This window comes from Anomalospiza imberbis, chromosome 4, assembly GCF_031753505.1.
Source record: "Anomalospiza imberbis isolate Cuckoo-Finch-1a 21T00152 chromosome 4, ASM3175350v1, whole genome shotgun sequence".
Lineage (NCBI taxonomy): Eukaryota > Metazoa > Chordata > Aves > Passeriformes > Viduidae > Anomalospiza > Anomalospiza imberbis.
In genome coordinates this window covers 55,845,216-55,869,154 of record NC_089684.1, presented here as the reverse complement: position 1 = coordinate 55,869,154, position 23,939 = coordinate 55,845,216, and the positions used below count along the sequence as shown (strand labels likewise).

General features: G+C 37.1%; 1 protein-coding gene across 4 annotated transcripts in view; it reads left to right on the top strand.

The window, feature by feature from the left end:
- SLC2A9 (solute carrier family 2 member 9) overlaps positions 1–23,939 on the top strand; it is an 84,432-nt gene that overhangs the window by 34,717 nt on the left and 25,776 nt on the right. For all 4 annotated transcript variants that reach the window (XM_068188682.1, XM_068188683.1, XM_068188684.1 and 1 more), the window contains 5 exons: positions 777–909; positions 8,999–9,186; positions 12,610–12,720; positions 21,229–21,330; positions 23,834–23,909. In XM_068188682.1, the coding sequence (XP_068044783.1) occupies positions 777–909; positions 8,999–9,186; positions 12,610–12,720; positions 21,229–21,330; positions 23,834–23,909 (610 nt within the window). The remainder of the gene's footprint in view (positions 1–776; positions 910–8,998; positions 9,187–12,609; positions 12,721–21,228; positions 21,331–23,833; positions 23,910–23,939) is intronic.

Below are 23,939 nucleotides of genomic sequence, written 5' to 3'. Positions count from 1 at the left end.
TAGCAAAGAGCTTTATATTGCAGGAAATTATTCCAGGCAGATATGGAATGAAGGTGACAAGTTTTTACAAACCAGTACCCACTTTGGTTATGTGATTATTGACTGTTTTTAAAGACTTAACCTTAGTTTTCTAGTTTTTAAAATAAGATCCAGACTTGTTTGTCCATAAACAGTATTAACCACTTTTGGTTCACCTACATTACATAAAGTTTTCCACGCAAGTGGAAAAAAATAAAGAAAACAGGAATAAAGAAATAGGATCTTGAAGCCTTCATGGTAATGCAGGCTCTTAGGGTGAGTTATTACCTCAAGATTTAAATTGTTTGAAAAAACACTTATTCAAGTTTTTTTCCCATCCCAGGAGAATTTTTTAAAAACACTTCTCTTACCTAAAAGGGCAAGTGAAAAGTTTGATTAGGAGATACCCTACCCATTATTTCTGGGAGTTTTTCAGTTATTTTGGGCCCCGTTTCAGGTTTAAGGTGTGGATTACATCTCATACCGTGCAGAACGTGGTGCTTTAGGCCTTGCTGAAGTGAAGGAATGTAAAATAAAAACTGACAATGGAAAATAGCTTGGGGGCTTGGCCCTTGAGTAAAGTGATCTGAGAGGGAAGTGTTCAAACTACTTACTAAGCTTAGGAGGAACACGTCACTCTGGTGGTGGACACAATACTTTGAATGATGAAAAATTACAGTGTTGCTTATCAAAGCTATTTTTCTTCCTAGTGTCACAATGGGAGAGTATTACTGACTCATGTTTGCATCCATTTGCAGGAATCTCGGTGGCCTTTCTTATTTGGAGCAATCATTGTTCCATCACTGATACAAGTCATGATTCTGCCTTTTCTTCCTGAAAGTCCTCGGTACCTCCTACTCGAAAAGCATAACAGGAGCAAGGCAGAAAAAGGTATGATAATGTCACTTTTTTCAACAAAAGGTGTTTATTGTAGGGATTCAGACTGGAGATACCTGATTCTGATACCACACTAGAAGCAGAATATTCTCATAGGAGAGAATCTCTTTGCAATAATTTTTCTCACCTCTTTTGTTTGTCCCTGTATATGTAAATATAGTTGTAGCTTTGAAGTTAAATTCTCCAGCAAGGTAACTTGTATAACATTACACATGGTGACACAGAACTAACCAAATCATCCTGCTGTTGTGTGCCAGCCACTCTGTGCAGGGTTCATTTGAAAGTAAAAGGTGGTTTCAGTCATTGTGACTCTCCCTTATCTACAGTCTTTGCACTTTGTCTAATAAAAATAAAGATTCTGTTGCTGCTTTTTTCCCCCCAGTAGCTGCTGTGTTTGACCTGTGTTCTGTAACTCAATAACCTTTGTCGATCTAATAAAAAACCCCATACACCTGTTTAACTGAAAAATTCCAGCGCTTCCATATTGCTTCAGCTTCACAGACACAGAATATTTTGTCCTTCAGGTTCCATTCTAAAACTATTTGCTTGCATGATCACAGTTGCTGCATTCTCCACCCCAGTAAATTTACTGTGGTCCCAATACAGGTGAGAAAATGTTAAAAAATCTGGTTTACTTATTATAACAACATATGAAAAACAGAAGTCTATAAAAATGGAGTCTGTTTATAATACCAAAATACCAAACATAAGTGCTTTACAAACTATTCTTAAAAACTTCGAATATGACCCTTAACATTTTCAGTCATGAACTAGTTGCTTGCAAAATTACTTGTAAAGTGTGTATCAACACCTTAAATATAAATTTAATAATCTTTTAGCATGAAATTATTGCAACTCTATCCAGTTTCTTCTATTTTGAAACTAAAAATTGGCCTTATTTGTTCTGAAAAAGAAATAGCACACTAATGAAGTGACTCCCATGTCACAATTTGGTGTTGAGTGAAGAATTCTGTAAAGGTTGGAGCCTCAGACGCTCAGAGATACAGTTCAATGCTTAAAAAAAAAAAAAAAAAGAGAGAATGAAAGCAACAAGTTTTTGGAAAGTGTTCTTAAGCTTCACAGGGTCAGCAGACTTTTGAGGAGGCGGAGAGCAGCTTTTCCAAGGTCCATGAAGGAAAGGGCTGTCCTGCCAGCTGTGCTCAGAGCACCCAGCAGGGGTGCAGGACCCAGCTCGGGTTGGCTGTTGGGTGGAGACTTCTGCAGCACCATGGCTGGGCAGGGAAGAAATGCTTTTGGGTGCCAAGTTTAAACTGGCTCGTTTCTGCCTGATAAAACTGTAGATATATTTCAACAGCTATGGCTGGCAAGGATTCTGCATCTGCAATGCTATTGCATAATGTTACACTTGCTATGAGGAACTACTGAAAATCCTGCTACAGTACCTGGAGACCTCAGCACTGACAGTGAAACTGGACCTCTCATAGATAGAGTTTAAAAATTATAAAACATGGCAGTAAAATAATGCCACCTGCCTTGAAATTCACACCATTTACTGTTGCTGGTAATGAACCAACTGCACTCTCGGATGTTTTCAGCATACATGTTCTGAAAATAATTTGAAATCTAATCCAGAGGCATTGGAGGTAGGTTTTAGAGTAGCAGACATCAGGAGAGCAGTTGCCTGAGGAAATGAGCTTTAGCTGCTGGTTTGCTGATTGCAAGAAGATGGCTTTCATGACCCACCCTAAGGATTATAAATTTAGATACTATGAGAAAAAAAAAGACAACTGATATAAAAGTTTTTCAAAGAAACTGCATATGAATATATGCTTTTAGGTTTTATTAATTCTAAAAGAAAAGACTCAATTCTTATGTTGTAGATATGTGGTAGTCCACAGTGTAACTCATTTTGAGTGTAGTCTACAGTGGAATTCAAAAAATAGGAGACTGAATCAACAATTGAGACAAATCATCTGGATATTCGCATTATCAGCAGAAATGAGGGAGGAAAAGTCTAAGTATTAAGGAGACTGGAGGAGTTGTGATTTATTAAAATGCCCTTCTGCTTGCAAGTCATATAATGACAAAGCAGAATTCTTCATTTTAATGATGACTACAGTAATGCTTTTAAATAATTTGCCTCTTACCTTAAATCTGCATATTAATACTGGAAATTTGCAACTCATTCTACTGACTAAGTCCCTTTTCTTTCCCTTAATGGATCAAGGCTTTTCATGCAAATATATATTTCACTGTGTTTTATATCTTGTCAGAGAGATATAAAACTATTATTTGCAAAAGGTCTGCTGTGTTTAAAGCAGATGACTATGTTAGTCTTTATGAAATACTCTAAAGAATGCATGTATGTCAAAGCTCCTAAAACTGAGCTGACAACATTAATCTTCCTAATTGTTTGAGAGCAGTAATATCCAGTGAGATAATTTAGGTCACTGAGTTTCCACAAAGTTTTGCCCCTTCTTTCATCCCCTCCTTTTCTTCTCTGTCTCAGGAGACAACCAGTCTATAACAACTAAAATACAAGTGGTATCAACCTCTTTTCTGGCAGATGTCTTTAAGGGGCAAATAAGAGACTGAGAGAAGGAGAAGGACCAAAACGTGTTGTGTAAACAATGAAAAAATGAAGGAATGAGGGTAGAGGGTTAGAGTAGGGAGGCATCATGTACAAGCCTAAACCACACCACCATGAGAGAAGCTATTCTTTGGGGCACAGGGGCAGCAATGTCTCTGATGAGTGAGATCTCTTGAGCCCCACTAGCAGGGTTTTACCCAGTGCCTGCTTTCCCCTTTCCAGCAGTGCAGGCGGTGCACGCTGTGCGCGGCTGAGCCGATGTCTGGCCGATCAGACACACGGACACCGTGTCTGACTTGCTGCTGTCTGCTGCCAAAGGCAGCCCTGACAGATGAGCTTGGTTCATCTTCCTGGATGTCACCAACCTGTATCCTACTCCCTGAGACCCAAAGGAACTGAATTATCTTTCATATTCCTGTCTCACTGCTGAACGTGGGAGAACTGATCCATGTGTTTTGGGGAGAGAACAGCCTACTGGAACAACAGTATGATCTGTAAACCTGCTTTGCCCAAGAAACTAAGTCTGGTAATGAAGCAAGGGCAGAAACATTCCAGCTCCTCTCCCAGGTCCCAAAGCTAATATTCTTCTTATTTTATAAGAATAGAAGGGAAGAAATTGCCTAGCATTTGACTGGTGTGATCCTTCTTCTTAATCAAGGCCAGACAGCAGAGGAGAAATGGGTATTCAAGTGGTTGAAGAGAAGGACTTTGGAAGGAGATTATGGAGATGAAAGTGACAGTGATAGAAAGAGGAAGAAAAAGAAAAACCTGCTGCTATAATTACATCAGTTTACTACCCAAGTTCTAGGACAGTAAGACAGGGATTTCACATTAGCTGTCTATTAGTTACATGTCATGTGCATCCCTGATCTATGAGTATCACAGTGATGTAATATAAATAAAATCAGTAGTAGTGATAAAATGGAACATTTGTTACGATTAACAACATGTGTTGTTAACACCTGCAGTTGGAGAGTTGAGGTGTCTTTTTTGAAGTGCACTCTTAAGGGAGGAATCTTGCATTTTCCATTTTCTATGCAGTGACTGTAGCAGGTCATGTAAATCAATAATGGTATTCAGCTGGTATCACAGCTTGACAGAGAAAAGACTATTAAGTCTTAAGGGTCAAACAACTTGCATAAAATGTCACAGCAACATCTGTTGGTGACGTACAAAATCTGCTCATCTAGTATGTTTAGTCATACATTATAAGTCCCATGGTTATGAAAGAAGCATTACAATAGGTATAACGAGAAGCACAGATTTAAATTTTTAGAAAGATGGATTAGGGTTGATACCTTTTCATGTGACAAAAGAGCAAGGCCACTCCTGATTTAAAAAAGTAGGCAGCCAATTTTTTACAAAGCCCTTCAGGGGGCCCACATGGACTAGGGAGGTGTTAAACCCAAACTTTAACAGCAGGAACAAGTTACTGCAAATCCAGTGATTAAAATAAGTTGTTATGACTGACAACAAGCATGTATATGATTTATTTTTGTTTCTCAGTGGGTTTTATATGTCTGTAAGAATTATAAACTATTCTTACTGGAAAGCAAGAGATAGCCATGACTACTACACTTGCTGGCTTTTTGTGAAGGCTTCATCTCAGATGTTTCCCTGCCAAAAGCTGGAGTGACTGTGGTGTGTCTGATTTGTTTCTAAACTTTTCTTAAGCCTCCTGTCTTTTAGAAACGATATTAGGTCATTAAACGTTTAATACAACTCTGTTTATCAATTCTTGTGTTATTTTAGGGTGGTGTGCATATGTTTTGTTTTGGCTAGTTTCAGGTGAACCTGAAACAGGCCTATCGATGTGTGTAAAACCACACATACAAACAGGCAAAGATGTAATCCTTAACTGGATAATAACTCAAAAAAGATCTGTGTGTTCTTAGAAGAAGAGAGAGATGACATGCAGGAAAAGCCTAAAGTCATTTGCCTGCAATTATATTGCCTGAGATTTTTTCTTAAATTTTGCTATGCTGCATGCTAGTAGATAATCTATATTTTTCTAGATTTAAATTGCATTTTTATATTTCTTCTAGGAAGATATACCTGAGTTATTCTTCTAGATATTGAGTACTCTAATAAAATTAGTTTATATGAAATAACTGTTCATTTTGTGAACTATTTCTGTGGTAACATGGAGTTGTTACAGGGAAACTTCTGCTATCTTCAACAGTGGCCAAATAAGTTGCTGTTTAAGCAGAACTTAGACAAAGATGTGTGAGACAGTGTGACACTGGATTTAATATAATTAATCTTCAGGGAAGTGAATGTGTCCATGGGAAAAAGATGACATTAATACTCCTGCAGCTTATTTTAATTTTTGTCTGTTTCTTTTCAAAGGATAAGCCCAAACAAACTTTGACCACTTCTCTATTTTTCTGCCCCCTTTGCCTGGTGCTGGCTTTATACTGTAAACCACTCAATAGCATTTTGATCTTCTAAAATTTCTTCTCAAAGTTCACATGCTAATTCTGTTGATAACAACTGCTTTCATTGCACATCCTGGAAGTACTATAGTGGAAAAAGAATTAGTAATTCCTTATGTAGCTGAGATGTTGAGTGCCCATTTTCAGTTAATTTAAAGGCCTGATTGGTTTTAGAGATGGTACCAAACTGACTTTTTTTCAGGTCTTTGAACCTCTTTCAGATGCTTCACCTTCACTTAGGTGAGATGAACAAAAACTGGAGTTTATGGAAGGGTTTCTTGAGGGTTTCCTGGCTTCTTTCCCCTTGACTGGAACCATCCAGTTCTTTTCCTATTTATGAAGGCAGTATTCCAACTTTTGGAGGCTGAGCTTCTAAAGCCTTCTGATCCAAGAGAATTAAATAGGAATCTGGAAAGTTTTAAAGGTTTCTAGAACTGCAACTCCTGGGATGTGTTAAGTGTTACATGAAAATAAAGATTCCCTATAGTGAGAAGCAGCTCATGGAGGGAAATGAGTCATTGCAGCGAGGAGAGGAACGACTTCTGGGCTTCTCAGTGCCAGTAATGCCAGGGTTTAGAATGTAAAACTAATAAATTGAACATCAGACACTGAAATACTTTTGAGTTGCCCTATCTCCCTGCTAATGCAGAATTTATTTCCACATTATTTATATATAAAATTGTGATTCTTATGGTACTGAAAAGCTGGTAATGGAAGAAAATTAAAGATATTGAGTAGCAGGAAAATGTTTTTCCCAGAAGGTTGGGTGATATCTATTCAAAACTATGCATGTATAGCATAGTGATTTCTTAGTATTTCTTGACTTGTTGGTAATTTTAAGTATCCATCACCATTGCCTAGTGGTATTTACATCTCTTTACTTAATGCCATGAAGGAAAGAAATTGGGTGTCTATGTTTTTTCTGCCTCGTACTTGACAATTTTGGTAATTTCAGTTTTTTAGTTCCTCATCCCTCTAGAAATACATCAAACTCCCTTGTGCAAAAAAGACAATGCTATATTTTTACTTGACTGCACCTATATTTTTGACTTGTGTGACCTAAAGTAATGCTGAGGATTCTAAGGACAGGAAAAATAAACAAAACTGTGCACTGACCTAATTTACACCGATTAACCAGATGCTTAAAAATCTGAGAGAATCCTTTCATGGAAGACTATGGTGATAGTTGTTGGTTGATAGTATGCCTTGTTGTTCTTGTTTTTACCTGAATTTTTCTTGACCGACATTCTGATATTACTGAGAAAAATGTAATTTCAGCATGAGACATTGACTTAAACATTCTGTAGGCACACATTGTTCTAATTTTACATTTCTTATCACTGTCTTTAAATACATCACATTCGTTAACATGAGTGTTTACATATTATTTATTAAAAAATAAGTAATAACGAAGGACAAAACTGAGCAGCTTAAAGTTTTAGTTCTGAGATATCAATTTATTAATTCATTTCTGATTGTACAGCCTATGTGAAAAGATAAGTCTTGTGCTTTTACTGAGAGATTTAAAAATTCTGACCTCTCCTCTCACAAGAGAGAAACTAGTTATCAGAATATATGAATGCTATGAATTGACTCAACACCCAGAGCTGGTTCATCCCTTAAAAAAATCATACTTCTTGTTAAGCAGAATCAGGTGGGGCCCATTAAAATGCAAGTGCTAAGTGCCTCAGAAAAACTTGGTCCAGAGCTCAAGTTAGTTCCCTGCACTGCCAGAGCAGGAGCAGGCAAAATGTGCAGCCTTGTACATTCACCAAAACGTCAGAGAGGGATATCTGGGAGGCCACCAGCTCATTTGTGTGACCTATCCCTCACAACAATGAAATGCCATTAATTGGCCTTTTCACCTGGGTAAAGATAACATTTTGTAACTTCAAAATCTAAACAAAGTCTGGATGTATTAACCATGACTAGTCAGTATATCTAGTTTTCTGGACCATCAAAGTGCTTTTTATGATCCAAAGGTGTGTAAACATATGTGATCATTTGTTTATAGGCAGTGTTATGCAAAGCTGTGGTTATGAAAAATGGATTTGGCTCTTAGGTGAACTAAATTAATGTATTCATTTAATAAAAATAAAAATTTTAAGTGACCTGCTGTGTAAAGGATTGTTTTGAGTGTTAGGATCCTACTGGGTCACAAAGCCTTGTTGTGGGGGTGTTTGTAATGTCATTGTTTCTCTGCAGTCACTCTGAGATGATGAGCATTTTAAACATCTCTTAAAATGCCAACCCCTGGGGTAGGTTCATTAGATTGAGACAAAAGTATTACCTGCACAGACAGTATCTGTCAAACAAGGTTGGTGGAGACACGCCACATCCAGTCAGAGGTGTCTCTGTCTTGGAGGAGGTATGAGGTGGAAGGCCTGTATTATTCACAGTGGAAGGATATTTCAGTAAGCTATCAGTGTTCAATACTAAATGGTGTGTTTCTGGAGAGATGAGGTTGGTTGATTGCTTACATTGGCCATGTAAATTTGTTCCCATGACTCCAGCATTCAAAACTATAAAGCCTTTAACTGCTCTGGGTAATTATGTCTAATATGAATCACCTTGACAAAGTGAATTCTTGCCTATATGCTAGTAAAACCAAGAGGTAATATGAAGTAGCTATTCCTTTCCAATGTCTGCCTTTTCTTGGTTTACCAGACTTATATGCAATTTTACATTTAACTACTTCTCTATCCAATCTATCTCCTGCAACAAAGCCAGCTATACTGTTAGGCTGTAAAAGTAGCCAAGTTAAATAACATTCAGAGATGCTTTGGTAATAAATATTTTCATATCACACAGGGTTTTCACTCTTAACTGGACCAAAGGCTGTATTATATATGAAATAACTTAAGAGCGATCTTGCAGGGAGACAATTTATGGTTTTGTTTCAGTTTTTGAGCCCAATAGCAGGGATGAACCAGATCACATCCAGAGCAGAATGATATTGTTGGCAGAAGAATAATTAAGTTGTAGCCCATGTGCGCCTCCTGTTTGTGCCAAGCATTTCCATTTTAAAGAAGCAAGACAGTTATAAATGCACACAGTGCCAAGTGTCTGGCCTAAAGTACATGTCCTCTCTTTGTAGCATTTCAGAGATTCCTTGGGAAAGATGATGTGTCTCAGGAAATAGAAGAAGTTTTGGCAGAGTCTCGAGCCCAAAGGAACACCAAACTGGTGTCAGTTGTTCAGCTCCTGAGAACCCGCGCGGTACGATGGCAGATCCTGACTGTGGTCGTCACCATGGGCTGCTACCAGCTCTGTGGGCTAAATGCTGTAAGTGTCCCTCCTCAGGCCATGGCACCTCCTGAGGTGCTCCTTTCCTTTATAACAAGGTTTGGATTACACTAATTACCAAGCTCTAAGAGTTCCCTTTTTTGGCTGCTTTTTATTAGTAATGACTCTGTGAGAGCAGTGTGTGGGAAGATCCACAGAGATCTGTATTGCTTGGGGCCTTTTAAAATAAAAAAAAAAAAATTGAGGAAAGCCATGTTGTGTTAACTTTGAAGGAATACATGAAAAAGTAGAAAAGATCAGCAAAGGAAGAGCATGCAGCTTTCACTTCTGATACTCAGATTCTCTGGTTCTGAATATGCCCCATGCTTATTCAGAGCTTTTCAGTGTAGGAATTCCCTAAACAACAGCTAAATAATTATTTAGTGCATTACAACATTTCAGTAGACATTTCAGCTTGGATTCATTCAGTTCAGTACTTACAGAAGTCACCAAAACTTCCTATAAGTGATTTTAAAATGTCACACTGCATATTTGATTTTTTTGTTTCTTCAATATTCCTGTCTTGGAAAGTGAAGCAAAAGAGGGAAAAGACATCAAACAGTGAACCTTATTGACCATTAATATATCTGAAGTCTCCTTCACCACCTATCTGAGTCTATATGAGAAGGTCACAGGACAGTTTAGGTCAGAAGATCCCTCCACCTCATCCAAGCTCTTGGTTAGAGCAGGAATGACTTCAGGGTGGTCTCAGGATGCTGAGGGCCTTGTGCAGTTGTCTTTTAAGCATATTCAAGGGTGAAGAGTCCATAACCTTCCTGGGCAACCTCTGCCAGGTGTTTACACCACTTACAGTGTGAAAAGTGTTTTCTCTATATCCAGCCAGAACTATCCTTGCTGTAGCTTGTGGCATCTGGCTTAGATGCTCTATGGTTCACAAAACAAATATTCTCATGAAGCACCCCAAAGGGAAAGGGTTTTTTGTCATGGTTCAGAGGCATGCTTGCTTAAATATATGGAAAGCACTATTCTCGCTGCTGCAAGGAACTCTCGCTGTGCTCTGAAGCACACTCCAGCTAGATTTCTCCCCCAGGGCTAATAAGTCTGTGGGCTTTTGTATCTTTGAACACTAGCTCGGGCTTATCTCAGGTATCTCTATAGCTTTAAGACTCCAAATAAAAGTCATTTATCCAAGAGCATTTGAAAGATTAATGCAATTGGAACTCTTTTTGCAAAATACTAGGAGGGAATTGAAAGAATTTTTTCATCCTGTGGGGTAAACTACAATAATATTTGTATAGGTGGTGTTTTCTTCTAATGGTGGGATTTCAGTGCTAATGGCAGGTTATTTTATTCCTCATTGTGGATACATTTTTGAGAAAAAAAACAGAATTATCTTGTCATTCAGTCTTTTCAAGTTTTATCAACACATGAGAGAAAAAAATGACATAGTAGCAAAGAGACTGTTCAAATAATGAAGCACATTGTCCATAAGAAAAGGTCACAGCTAAATTTTCAGGGGAAATGGAAGAGTTTTGTGACTTTGAGGATACTTAATAGTTGATGGAAATTGTCCAGTATTCTGTGGCAGAACAAAGCCACACTCTCATGGCTTAAGTGAGGATGTGGGTGGATAGTCACACATGTCCAGTCCAAAATGAATGCCAGAGTTACTTAAAAGTGTCATTGGATGGCCACTTTCTGAAAATATGCCTCTAAAACTATCTTTGTCAGAGAACCTGTGTGTTGAGTTGGCTATTTCAGGTCTTCCTTTTTTATTATTACTCTGTTTCTTCTCTCATGCAATGTCACCAAACATGAAAAAAAAATTATTCACACAAAAATTGTGTTCTGAAATGGATTATTTAAACAGTTGTTAGTAACAATTAGTAGTAAAACCAAGAAAATTAAGAGAGGTCAAGAGAAAAAGCTGGACCACTTGATTAAGAGACCAGTCTTCAAAAACTTGTCTCTTTTGCTTGGCTTTCCTGGCTGATGCTGCTCAAGTCATCCGAAGCTCCAAGATGAGAGGACAGGTCCAGGTGTGACAGATACTGGTGAACCTGGGTCTTGTTTGCATGAGTGGATCTGAACCAACCTGCTGGGTGTGAGCCAGCATCAGCCAGGTTTTGCTGGCAGGAAAGACTCCTTCTAACTCATTTATTTGTCTGTAGTGCCCTGTTAGCCAGTCTGGTCTTTTCCACAACTACCATCTGGACAGGGAATGTGGGAAAGTTGGGATTCCTTCAGGTGAGAATCTCAGGTCATTCTCAAGAGAAATTACCAACTGGCAGATTTCTGTAATCATCCTGCTGGTACCTGAGAACACTTGCTTCTTTTTAAGGATTTTACTTCAAACAAAAAATTGTTTTGCTTAAAACAGTACATTTTGTTTATTTCCACATGGAACAGAAATCATAGTGAAGCTCTGATCATGTTAATGTTTTCAATTATAACAAAATACCAGACAGCCTGACCTAAACTGACATAAATAAATTATTTCCTATTAGTCTCTTTTACTCTGTTAACATTTATCTGATACATATAAGCCATAATAAATTTATTTATCCTCTACCACTTTATCTCAGTTCTAAAGAAGTCACAAAACTCTGGTGAACTTTCACTGGTGAAGGTTATACTTTTTCATATCCAGGAATACATTGTATGACATACTGCTCTAAGGGAGTCTTTCCCAAAGTGGGAAGTTGATGTGAATGGGACTCAGATGCTTACCAGACTTGCTATTTTAGAATGTATATATAACTATATATTCTCTGCCTGGATATTGTCACTGCTGGATATGGTTTTACTGACTAAATATGACTGACTTCCTCTAAGTCATACAACCTGTATTTCTGTACATTAGTGACAGCTACTTCAAGCCTATGATTAAAGCAGCATATTACTTTTCCCCAAGCAACTCCAATCTTAAAAATATCTTTTCTTTTGGTGGATAATAAAGAGAGACGGAGGGGATGGCTTGACTCCAGTAAGGTTAAAGCAGAAATAACACCTCACTACTTCTGTCCAAAAAATGAGCAACTTCTTCAGTGTCTCACAGCATCTCTCTGCTGTTCTCTCCTCTGTTGTTACATGCTGTTGAAGTATTCCATGAAGCTACGTGAGCTGGCTTTGTGAGCCACACAAAACCTATTTGTATCCTGTTCTTCAAGCATAAAGTGAGTTTCTCTGATTTACTCCTAAAGTGATTTAAGCTAAATTGAGTTGAAGCTGTTTGTAATTCTGCCCGGGTCTGCAAGTGGAACTTACAGCAGAGTTGTGCCTAATCCACCTGGAATTTGCACTTGCCCTACATCTGTTGTCCTGTTCGGCTTTCAGTGACCTGGGTCTGCTCAGAGTTTTAACAAGTCTCGCCTCAAGCAGATTAGATGGTTGAACTGAATACCAATATATTGTAGTTCAATCTATAATGATTAATAACTAATTTTATTCTCTCTGATACAGATCTGGTACTACACAAACAACATCTTTAGTGAATCTGGAATCAATCATGAAACAATCCCTTACGTTACACTAAGTACTGGTGCTGTTGAGACTCTGGCTGCTGTTTCTTCTGTAAGTATGGTTATAAAAATCCATTAGCATGCTTGATATTTCAATATTATTAGATTTTATTTTCTTATACACCTTAAAATACAAAAAGAATAGTAGGTTGATTAAGTGTGATGGTTGATAATGCAATTCAAAATATTATTTCTAATTTTAATCCTAAACAATTTTTTTTAATTGGAATATTTTTTTAATATGATCTTTAATTTTAGATCCATAAAAGGAACAGAAATAATTGGTATGTCCTGCAGTGCTTTGTATGTATGAAGAGGAAGAAGGCAGAAAGAGCAAGGGCCAAAGTATATTAACTGGTGACTCATAAATTAGTTCACCTGGTTGAACAACCTTACCTGGTAGCAGTTTATTCACATCTCAGTCTTCTCGTGTGCCTGCTGCGCAGCTGTGGTGCTGTTTGGAGAAGGCTCAGGCACAGTACAGCTACAAGTGTACAGTGTGGCTGGCCGAAACAGCCGCCCAGGGAGGTGGAACAGTAAAGCCAGCCTGTTGGTGTTAGGATGTTTGATGCGGGAAGAATGATTTTTGAATTTTAATGCTTTTAGAAGGTTAATTAATTATTTTGTTATACAATATTATATTATAACTTTATTATATTATACTAATAAGAAATATTACTAATTATATTATTAATAAAAAAACCCTGTGAACCTCTGCTGAGAGTCCGGACGCATGGATCCAATTGGTCCATGAATCCAAACAACCATCACCAGAATCCAATCCAGCAATCACCTTGGGTAAGCAATCTCCATGCCACATTCCACATGGGCACAAACAGGAGCAGCGAATGAGATAAGAATTGTTTTGATTCTCTTTTCTCTGCTTCTCTCACAGCTTCTCTCAGGAGAAATCCTGAGAAAGATGAGTCTCTCTGTTCAGAGGGCATATGAGTACCACACCAGCGTGCTAGAACAAGGGAGTCCCATGTGGTATTCAATTCTGCTGCCTTACTCAGCACAAACAGGCATCCTTTCCTAATGCATGAGCTCCAGAGCAGGTCCTCTGCTCTGCTCTGAATGTAGAGGGAGATGTTAAAAGAAAATCTCATCCATGCCCAGGACTAGGACTAGGGAAAAAATACACTAAATGAGCAAACTAAAACTTAAAGTTTTAGTAGGCAATTATACAATTGCTAAAGCAAATACATTTATATTTACACTGCAATAGATAAGAAGCAATGGGACAAGTCTTTGGAATGGAAAGCTGCAAACAAGCTAGTAGTCCTTTCTTTGCTAGATTTTTTTCTTCATATATTCTATACCAACTCCACTTGAACAATACTGAACACAGCAGAAAGCATTTTTAAATGTCAGAAGAATGGTTTTGGAAAAAGAGTCCTTTTCAGTGGCGGAGTGACTGCTTGTGACCTAGAAAATATTAAACTAAATCCAGCTATCAGGTATGTTTTCTTGCAGTCTAGGACATAAGGACTCTACAGGGTCACAAATAACCTTCTGATGTTTGTGGATTTCCACAAATCTGGTTTTCGTTTTTTTTTGGTTTTTTTTTTAATTAAAGAGACTTTTATTTTAGGATTCATTTTAATAGGTAGAAATAGAGACATATGAAAGTGCCTACCTCTTACAGTTTCTTTGTGATACTGCATACATGGTTCTTTGTTTAAGATATATGGAAAAATAATAACGATAATTCTACCACTGATTTAAGTGAAGAATACACCTCTTTTATGTAAAAACAGATGATAATTACATGGCGATGATTCCATGATATTAAGGCCATTCTATAAATATAGTCTGTTATTTTTCAATTCCTTCTGTGCTGTCAGTTTGTGGGGCTTCTTCAGAGCAGACTCTTCACACATAATGAGGTGGATGGGTGTGCTTTGGCTCATGGTATGTGTTTTAACTTTCTGTACTCAAGAGGAGGTTTTTTAATATTTTTTCTGTTAATGCTATCTGCTGTGCCTCTGGAAATGCTAATGTACCAATATACCTGTTCCCTTCCAATTACTCAGTTCAAGACACACTGCTTTTTAGCTTTAATTTTATTTCCTTAATCTTCATAAATGTTTCATTTCTGTTGTTTAAAGGAACAACAGCATGAATTTAGTTTTTCCATTGAAGATTTTGCAGCTTCTTTATTCGAGTAAGTTCCCATCAAGTTTTCGTGCCTAGCGCTGAGGACAGGGGATTCCTCCCACTCCCAGCCTCTCCCAATGTCTCCTTTTGACATTTTGTAAAAAATCTCTTTCACAGCCTTAAATTTTAAACCAGGTACATGCCTTTTATACTACTCAGAGAAGAAACAGAAGAAAACAAGAAGAGTACTCAATTTTCCTGGAATTTTTTAATCTGTTGTGTTTGCTAGCAGAAACCAGATTTTACTCACAGTAAATCAGTAAAGGTAATTAGTTATAGAGGTATACTTTCTGTCCTCTTAAATGAAATAGAAATTGGAAATGTCCACTAGAAATCATGTATCATCTGTGATCATTATGCATAAATTAGGTGGTCATGAGATTGAGCCTCAGTAAGAATACTTGGGTATTGATGACCTCCATTGATGAGACCCACATGAATGCCAAAGGAAAACAGTGACATCGAGACATATTTCATGGAGAAGCAAAGTAATATTTAGGAGATAAAATGTTTAAACTGTGAAAAACTTTGAAAGTCTCCCTTTAATGCATCTCTTGGGAGCAACAGCACAAGAGTAATAATGTTGATGTGGTCCATGATGAAAGACAATTAATATTCCATCCTTTTCATAGCTCTGTATTGTCTCAGATCCCTTGATATGCCCACTTGTAGCATGATTTTCCTGCAGTTTAATCCCTCTTCCTTTCTAGCAAAAGCCATATAAACAATGAAAGATGTAACACGCATCATCATTTTCTTTTCATTCACATAATTTGGCTGCAATTTCTGCTTACACCAACACTTCCTAATTTACTTCATGAAATATGTATAGCATTGCATACCTGATGCCCTAGCTTCTTTCTAGGGTGACAATATAAAGTTTCTGTATATTTTTTGGGTAATGATAGAGAATTCCACCCATTGTACTTAACACAGATTTGATTTAGAGGACTGGCTAGACAATTACTATTTAGTGGGGTGCCCATTAATTTCAGTTTGTTTCTGAAGTTACTATCCTCTGGAATGAAATACTGAATAGATTTACTACTCATAGACATGGTACAGAAGTAAATTACCTAACCTGATGTAATTCTCTGAAACAGGATGGAATATACCTAAATAATTCCCTGTGTTTATAGAACAGAAGTCTGTTCTATATCTTCTAAAGAAAGGCATACCACAAACTTTGCTATTCTTCAGTAAGATTGATTACTGTTGCTGTTTTCTAATTTTTAGTAATTCAGGTTAATTTTAGTTGTTGTCTTACTCTTAGTGGACAAAGATAACAATTTTCCAGTGCCTTTTTTTAGCACAGCAACAGTGTGAATGGAAAGGGAGACAGAAAGAAATGTCTGAAAAGATTCCTTCCCTCCTCCATGAAGCCAGCATAGAATAAAAGGGAATGTTATTCAAATGAAGCATCCCACATCCAATTTTGCCATCTGTGGCACCAAATTTGGTTTTCTTATAATGTTCACAGAAAGAGTCTAGATGTGACTATATTGAGAAGACTGTGCCCTAAGTATTTCCCATAGGATGATGCATGAAGGTGTTACTAAAAGCCTGTGACAAACTGTGTGAAGCCTGGAATGAGTTAAAATACATTGCAGTACTAGACCATAAAAGAATGTAGGAAATCCTTTGCAGTATCACACACACTATCACACAGAAGTCAGGGAAGCCAGCCTACTTTAGCAGGATGATTTTAATCTGCTTTAGGATGTCATGAGAAAGGGCTCTTAAACTCGTTCTTTGTTTCTTTTACTGTTTATAGATCTCAATATAGAAGGAAATATTCCCTGCTCAAGGCATGGAACATCTCAAGTAGAGCATATTCCATACATATCCATAGCTGTTCTTATCTTCAACATATTTCCTTCATGATTTCCACAGGATGATGCAAGATATCTCCACTAAGACTCTGGGTCCACTGTGGTCAGAAGAGAAAGAGATATGTTCAAGTAACAGCCAGTCTTAGCAAGTGAAAAAAAATGAGGTGACAAATACTAGAATCTCGAAGGTTCCTAGGAAGTTCTGTTAGAACCTGAATTTTTGTAAGTCTTGTAATGCAGTCCCATGTGGCATTGTTCACACTAAGTCAGAATCAGCCTTCCCATACCAATAATTCCCAGTAGGATGTAAGTAGATAGGGCAAGAATGGGGCAAACATGACATTTCCTCTATTTCTCCCCTCACCATGACAAGCTTTTGCTCAAGGATTACCAGAATTTGAGGGTGATATCTTGGTCTGTAGTAGACTAGATAGAGACAGCAGTAGAAAAGAGATTGGGCAAGCAGCACCTCAGATCATGGTGTTTGTCAAAGGCCAGAGGCATTTGGGTGTATTTTCTCTGCAGGGTGGACTGCAGAGAGAGACTCTGTTAATGCACACTGCCTCAGCCCTCCAGTGATCAGCAGGATTGCTTTTAGGTAAAGACAGTATTCTTTTTTAATTGCTTTAATACACATGGACTTTTGAATAGATGAGGACTGCATGTGTTGAAGTACATGTGTAGTGCCTCCCAGAAGAAAAAGTCTCATTATGAAGGTCTGCCTTACATCACCTCTCCTAAGACCCAAGGTGTACATGGTTAAAGGCTGCATTTGGGTAGTACAAATTCTTTTGTAGGATTTATTCAGAAATTGAAAGTTTTAAAGATGTATCTCCTGCTGCTGAGGATTGAAAGTGTTGGGTTTGAGTAATCCTTTTATCAGTCTGTTCAGGATGACCTGCATCAGGATATTCAAATACCATCATTAAAAAATAAAGCATCAGCCACAATAAGTTGTCACAGATCAAGCTGAGATCTAGTCTGGTTTTTATAGTATAAATTTGTTAGCTTAACACTTTTAATAACTGAATCATCACTGGAAGGAGTGTTGCTTCAGAAATATCTACAGTTTACTGAAGGGACAGAATAGGAATAAGGAAATGAGTGGTTTTGTGCTGCCCTAGGTGCTATTGCCAAGCACTGTTGAGACAAAAGTGGCTGGCTAAGATAAGTCCTTGCACGGGCAATGTCTTGGCTGTGCTGGTCTTGGCAGGTGTCAAGTATGGAGAGCATCTTTAGTGAATGGAAAATTTCACTGCCAAGTGAAGCTGATTAAGAATGCCTCACTGCAAAATACTTCAGACTGAGCTTAGAAATGTAGGAATCAATTCCATGCTTTACTGAGAGTAATCTTTAGACAGGTAGTTGCAGAAGTTGTAGAAGATCCTGACATGGCTTTTACACAGATACAGGCAAATTGATGTGAGAACCTTGCAGACAGACATTTATTTAAGGCTTGTGCTTATGTGGCCAAAGTTGATGCCAGGCCTCTAAATTCCAGCTTAGGTACTTAAATAAAATAGCTATTTTTTTTTTGTTTCAAAATGAATAATTCATACAGTAGACTAATGGATATATATCAAAGTATGAATCAAAAAAAAACCCAGTTTATAATTCTCAGTCTGCCGTTCCTCTCCTTTTCCTGGGTACAAGATATTGCACATTGTGTCATAGAGTGATATAAATGAGGTTATCCATTTTAATCCTGATATTTAAAGTGGAAATAACACAGTGTTAGTTTGCCATGTTAAGTCTGAGTCTAGTCACAGTCTTACTCAGACCTTTATCCAAAATACATGAGAAAGAAAGTGTGGCTATTCTTGACATTAACTTACAGATCAAACTTCTTCACAGAGCTGAGACATCAAGAAAACCTGTCAGGATTTGATTAGTATAATTTAGGGCCAGGATATAAGTAGGGAATAGTAAGCAGGGACCTCCTGTTTGGACTGCAGGACTTCCTTGCACATTCATTTTATCCAAGGAAGCTTGTCTGATCTATTTTAATGCACTCTGCTTTCATTATGTCAGCCCTGATATCTGCAGCTGACTCAAGTGAAAAGGTTGACATTTGCTTCTTTAACTTAATTCACAAGTGTTTCCTGACAGACAGAGAAGTAAGTTGTGTGAACTGTTAATGTAGTTTGTGTATCAGTTGCCTTTTTATCATGAAATATTTGTGTTGTGAGAATTTTGGTTGCAATATTTTTTACACATTTTCAGTAATTTCAGCTGTGTTAACCATCATGACTGGGTATAGGTTTCTACAAATGCATGTTTATGATCACACAGAAACAAGTATCAGCCTACAAAGCCTGGCACGTAACTCAGGTGTTATCACAGAAAACTGTTCTAATGTTCTTCTGTTGTCTGTACTTGAGCATGCACTGGATGTCTTGTTATTTCATTTATTCTACTGTACAGTATATTTTGATTTGCGATAGATCTTCAATAGGTAACAGTTACCAGTACATAGCAGTGGAGCATTCAGAACTATAAATACTTGGAAACTGGTGAATCATCTTCCACTTCTTATGAGTCATAAGCATCTTAGTGGGTTTTGCAAGTGAACAAGTTTTGGATTTGTATAATCATAACTAAAAACTAAAGTTGTTGTCTGTTTACAACCTCAAAACCAGCATTGCTTTCATCAGGAAAACTTGCTGTTATGGAAGACCAAGTCCAAACTGTCCTTCCTTACTGGAATTTGTTTTGCTTTGAGTTTTACAAGTGAAAAAGATATCACATTTTTCCCATGTTTGTATGAGAGGCATCTATGAACTTTTTCCTCTAAGAGAAGCATCATCCCTGATCCTGTTTTGATACAAAACCCCCCTCTCTGTAACATCCAGATTGCTTAATCATGACCATCAATCCAGCATTGAAAAAAATAAGAGAAATTGCACAGTAAGTCAAATTATATGTGCAACATTTATTGCTGAACATATAATCCACTCCAAATTACATATAAAACATCTGTTGCAGAAGTCTCTTGAGGAAGTTGCAGAAGATGGGTCTTACAGACCTATCAAATAATTTTTTAGCCCTCAAAGCCATTAAAGTTGTCTCTTGGTTCAGTGTCTGTGTGGTCATGTGTGTTTGCAAGATGGATTTATTAATTATAATGGGAAATAGCTGCCATATTTTCGAGGTTTTTACAGTGAAGCAGTTGCAGTTTTGAAGCATTTGGTCCTCATAAAATCTTATTAATATCAGTGCAGCTATTTTTAAAATTCCATAATTCTATTATGGAAGCTGTGGAAATTATCCAAATTATTATATTTCACCATTTAAAGAAATAAATAATTAAAAATCTTGCCACAGAGCTGCTTTCAGTGATCTGCAGCACCACAGAGCATATCTCTGGTCGGGAAGTTCAACTCAGGGTGAAACATCAACGTGTGTTTAGGACAGACAAGCCTGCTCTAAAATCCACTGCTGAACTCCAGACTGAGGGAGAAGAACTTGTCTCTCAAGGCATTTCATCCGAGGGTGTTTCTGTACTTTGCTTTAACACATCTCTTCTAGATGCTCACAGTGGAGTGATGTGTGTTGTCTCCCAGAATTAAGGGTATTACACCAAATTTCATTTTAGTTGCCCATTTTACTTTTTCCTCAAAAGATGTGCAGAAGATGGCATCCAGTTGCCCGTAAATAATGATATGGCAAACAGTTTAGTGATTCTGACTTTAACTTATTTGAAGTGGTACATTTTAATCTTCAGAAAATCCTCTTATTTTTCTTATAAGAAAGCCAAGTGTAATTAGTAATTTTAGTGGTTACCAACATGAAAAGTACATCAGCTGTTATGACAAAATAAGTATTAGCCTATTTTAATGAGTCAGACTAGCAGAGTTTCAAGTTACAGCTTTTTAAGAAATTCTTCATTGTGTTTTTCTCTAGCAGATAAATATTCATATTTTGTGATTTATATTCAGATGTTAAATATAAATTCAAAAGGGGTATAGCTGCACAAGTATCAGTGTTAAAATCACGTGTCTGAACAAAATTTTCTGCTGCATGGATTTCTTCTGTTTAGATATTCTAATTACATCAATGATCCAAAATAACAACTAAATGCTTATTCTATATTTGAGAAAAAAATTTAAATAAATTTTGGTTTAATTAAGATTTAATTTATGCTAAAAAGATTGAAATCTCAAATTGTAAAAGTTTTAAGCTTAAATTCAGGGAGATGTTGAAATTAAGAAACAGTCAAAATGCAAAAGCAAGAGACTATAGTTCACTTCAACATACTGACAAATAAAAATTCTGTTTTGTAAGAAGACTGTCATAGAAATTTAGTGCATATTTACAAGCCATTCAAACAATGAGTAATTTTTTCAGTGGTCTCAGATAAGGATACCATGCTGAATTGTTTTTTCAAGCATGTTAAATTTTGTAAACATAATTGTGAGCACGATTATGAATGTCATAGCTTATGAATAGTGTAAAATCCACCCTCATTGTTGACTTTTGATCTTCATGTTTATTTGGAGAACATATTTCATGAGCCAAGTTATTCAGTGTTTTCTCAAGAGTGTCAAATGCCATTTTTTGTTTTCCAGGGCTTAGTTATTGAACGGCTTGGGCGCAGGCCTCTCCTCATTGGAGGTTTTGGGCTGATGATCATCTTCTTTGCAGTACTCACTGTCTCCCTGACTTTACAGGTAACACTGGGGTCATTATGTATTTTTGTTCTCTCATTTACCTATTCTAAACATGCTTGATACTGGTTTGTCTCACCATTCCTGCATAAGCCAATCCTTTTAATCAGTTTGGCATAAGGAGTGAAAGGTCTTTTACACTAATATATGAATCTGTTTGCTCCAAAGTTTTGCATTAAAAAAGCCATAGACACTTTCTCACATTCTCACATTCAGACTCCTTAATTCAAAGGTTTATGCATATGATGAAATATTATGAAGACAGTTTTACCCATAGCTGAATAAATGGTTTACCAATGTTCTGTGGATGTGTCTTTGTAATTCACTCTCTCTGAGATTTCTTTCATGCTTTGTATGTCATTCTTATTTTATGTTTTCCTTTTTTTTGTAGTGAAAAATTTCCATGTTTGATGTTTCTTTCAAGTTACTTTTCTGGTATTTGTATAGGCAATATAAAGACTTATCCTTTGGGGAACATTTGGCATTAGAAGAAAGATGGGAATAGACTTTTTAGCAGGGCTTTTTGTGATAGGACAAGAGGTAATAATTATAAACTAAACCAGGGTCAATTTAGATTAGGTATAAGGAAGAAGTGTTTTGCAATGAGTGTGGTAAAGTGTTGGAACAGGTTGTCCAGAGAAATGTTTGATGGAACAAACAGCATCTTTGGAAACATTCATGGCTAGGTTGAACAGGGCCCTGAACAAACTGATTTGACTGAAGATGTCTCTGTTCATTGCAGGGGGATTGGAACTAGATGAGCTTTAAAGGTCTCTTCCAATCAATATGTTTCTACGATGATATGGTTCTAAGTTATCAGATGTTATTAGCACTCAATTCCCCAGGTGTTTCAAATTATCATTTTTTCTTTATTAAACCAGTTTAAACTCTGGTCCGGTATAATTTTTCTTGTTTGGCCTTCATCTATGTAATAATGTGGTTTGTTTATGTTCCTAAGGATTTTAGAGAAGTAAAACTGACATTTGCAATGGCATGGGTTTGGGTGGTGTTTCATCAAGGTATTTTTCTACTGATTTTGATTCCTGTGTGGTGCCATTAATCTGACTTCCAAATCTTGTTTTGTGTTTGAAGGGAGTCAATAGGTCAGGTAGACTGGCAGGTCTGTGTCACACCACTGCAGTTTTATTTGATTTACCTCTATGTACATGACAAAAAAGCTTTACTTCACACACCTGCCAGAACAGTTGTAAGACAGCTCTCCTCCTGAAGAGAGATGTTATTGCATATTTTGTATGCCGAGTGAAAATTCCCTTCCAGATCTTTTAAAACCAAGTTGGGCATGTGAGGACCTTCAGCTATTTTAAATCCCTGAAGTCTGAATGCCTTTCAGTTTTACCTCCTTTCAAAAGGCTCTCAAACTGTAAAGTATTATTGATTTGCTTTGAACAAAGGATCACAGTACAAATAGGCTTAATCTCAGAGAAATTTATATCTACTCCATATTTGCCCCTTCTCTTTCTCAGAGATCTTGGATTTGCTTCCAGACAAGAACCTTAGATTGTGTAATTTTGATATATCTACAACCCCTTTGGTTAATGTCCAGGAGACCATGGTTTCCACATAACTAAGGAAATAACCCAGACTAGAAGAGAAGAAAACATCAGAAAATGGGAGCCTTTCCTTAAGACTGAGAAAATAATTACTTCATTTAGCAAGGATATTTTTACAGTGCCACTCAAGTTGGTGACAGTCCACTTACATGTATGTTAACAAACTTCTCAAAAATAGCAAAATTCTAATAAAACTATGATTCACACTTTGCTGCAGTAAAACTTCACCTGTTGGAGAGAGAAAGAAATGGGCATCCATGTTTTTTTTTTTCATCTATTAGTATTGGAATCAATCATTCACATACATGATTAAGAAACAGTGTCCTGCAAGCTCCACATGAATTGCTCTTCATATTTCAAGTTCCTGATATATAGAGGTCTCAGTAGAGAAAAAACTACTTAGAAGTAAAGATAGCATATATGGCCTTCCTTGTCTGCAAAATTAGATTACAGCTGAAAAGCCCTGGACTGTGGCTTTCCCATGCTTTGCCAAGGTTCAGATCCCTGGTTGTCCTACCACGTCAGCCTGTCATGTGCAGTCTTCAGCCAAGCCTTGGACTGGTGAATTTTGAAGCTCTATGGGCTATCCTAGATGCTCTTTTTAAATATGACTGAAATACCTGAGGTGGATGGAGGTGCTGAATGTGTTCAGTGTTCCAGGTTGGCTTGAGCACGACCACAAGAAGTTGTGATTTTTTAGAGTTGTGACTCTGTGGTATATAGCTTATCTAGTGTTTCCCTACAGGAATTTCACAGAGACCAAGGCCTTTAAATACAAATCATCTGAAATGCTGTGTGCTACAGAAATGCTGTGATTTTCTAAAGTAACCCCAGAATAAATTCTGAAATAGATCAAGAAACATGGAAAACACAAGTTTTTAAAAATATTTGTGATGTGTTCAATATATTAAAATGAATGTCTTTTATCTACGCAGAGCTCTGTGCATTGGCTTCCTTACCTCAGTATATTTTGCATCCTTGCAATCATTGCATCATTCTGCATTGGACCAGGTATGTCTATATCTATTTTTTCATGTTTCT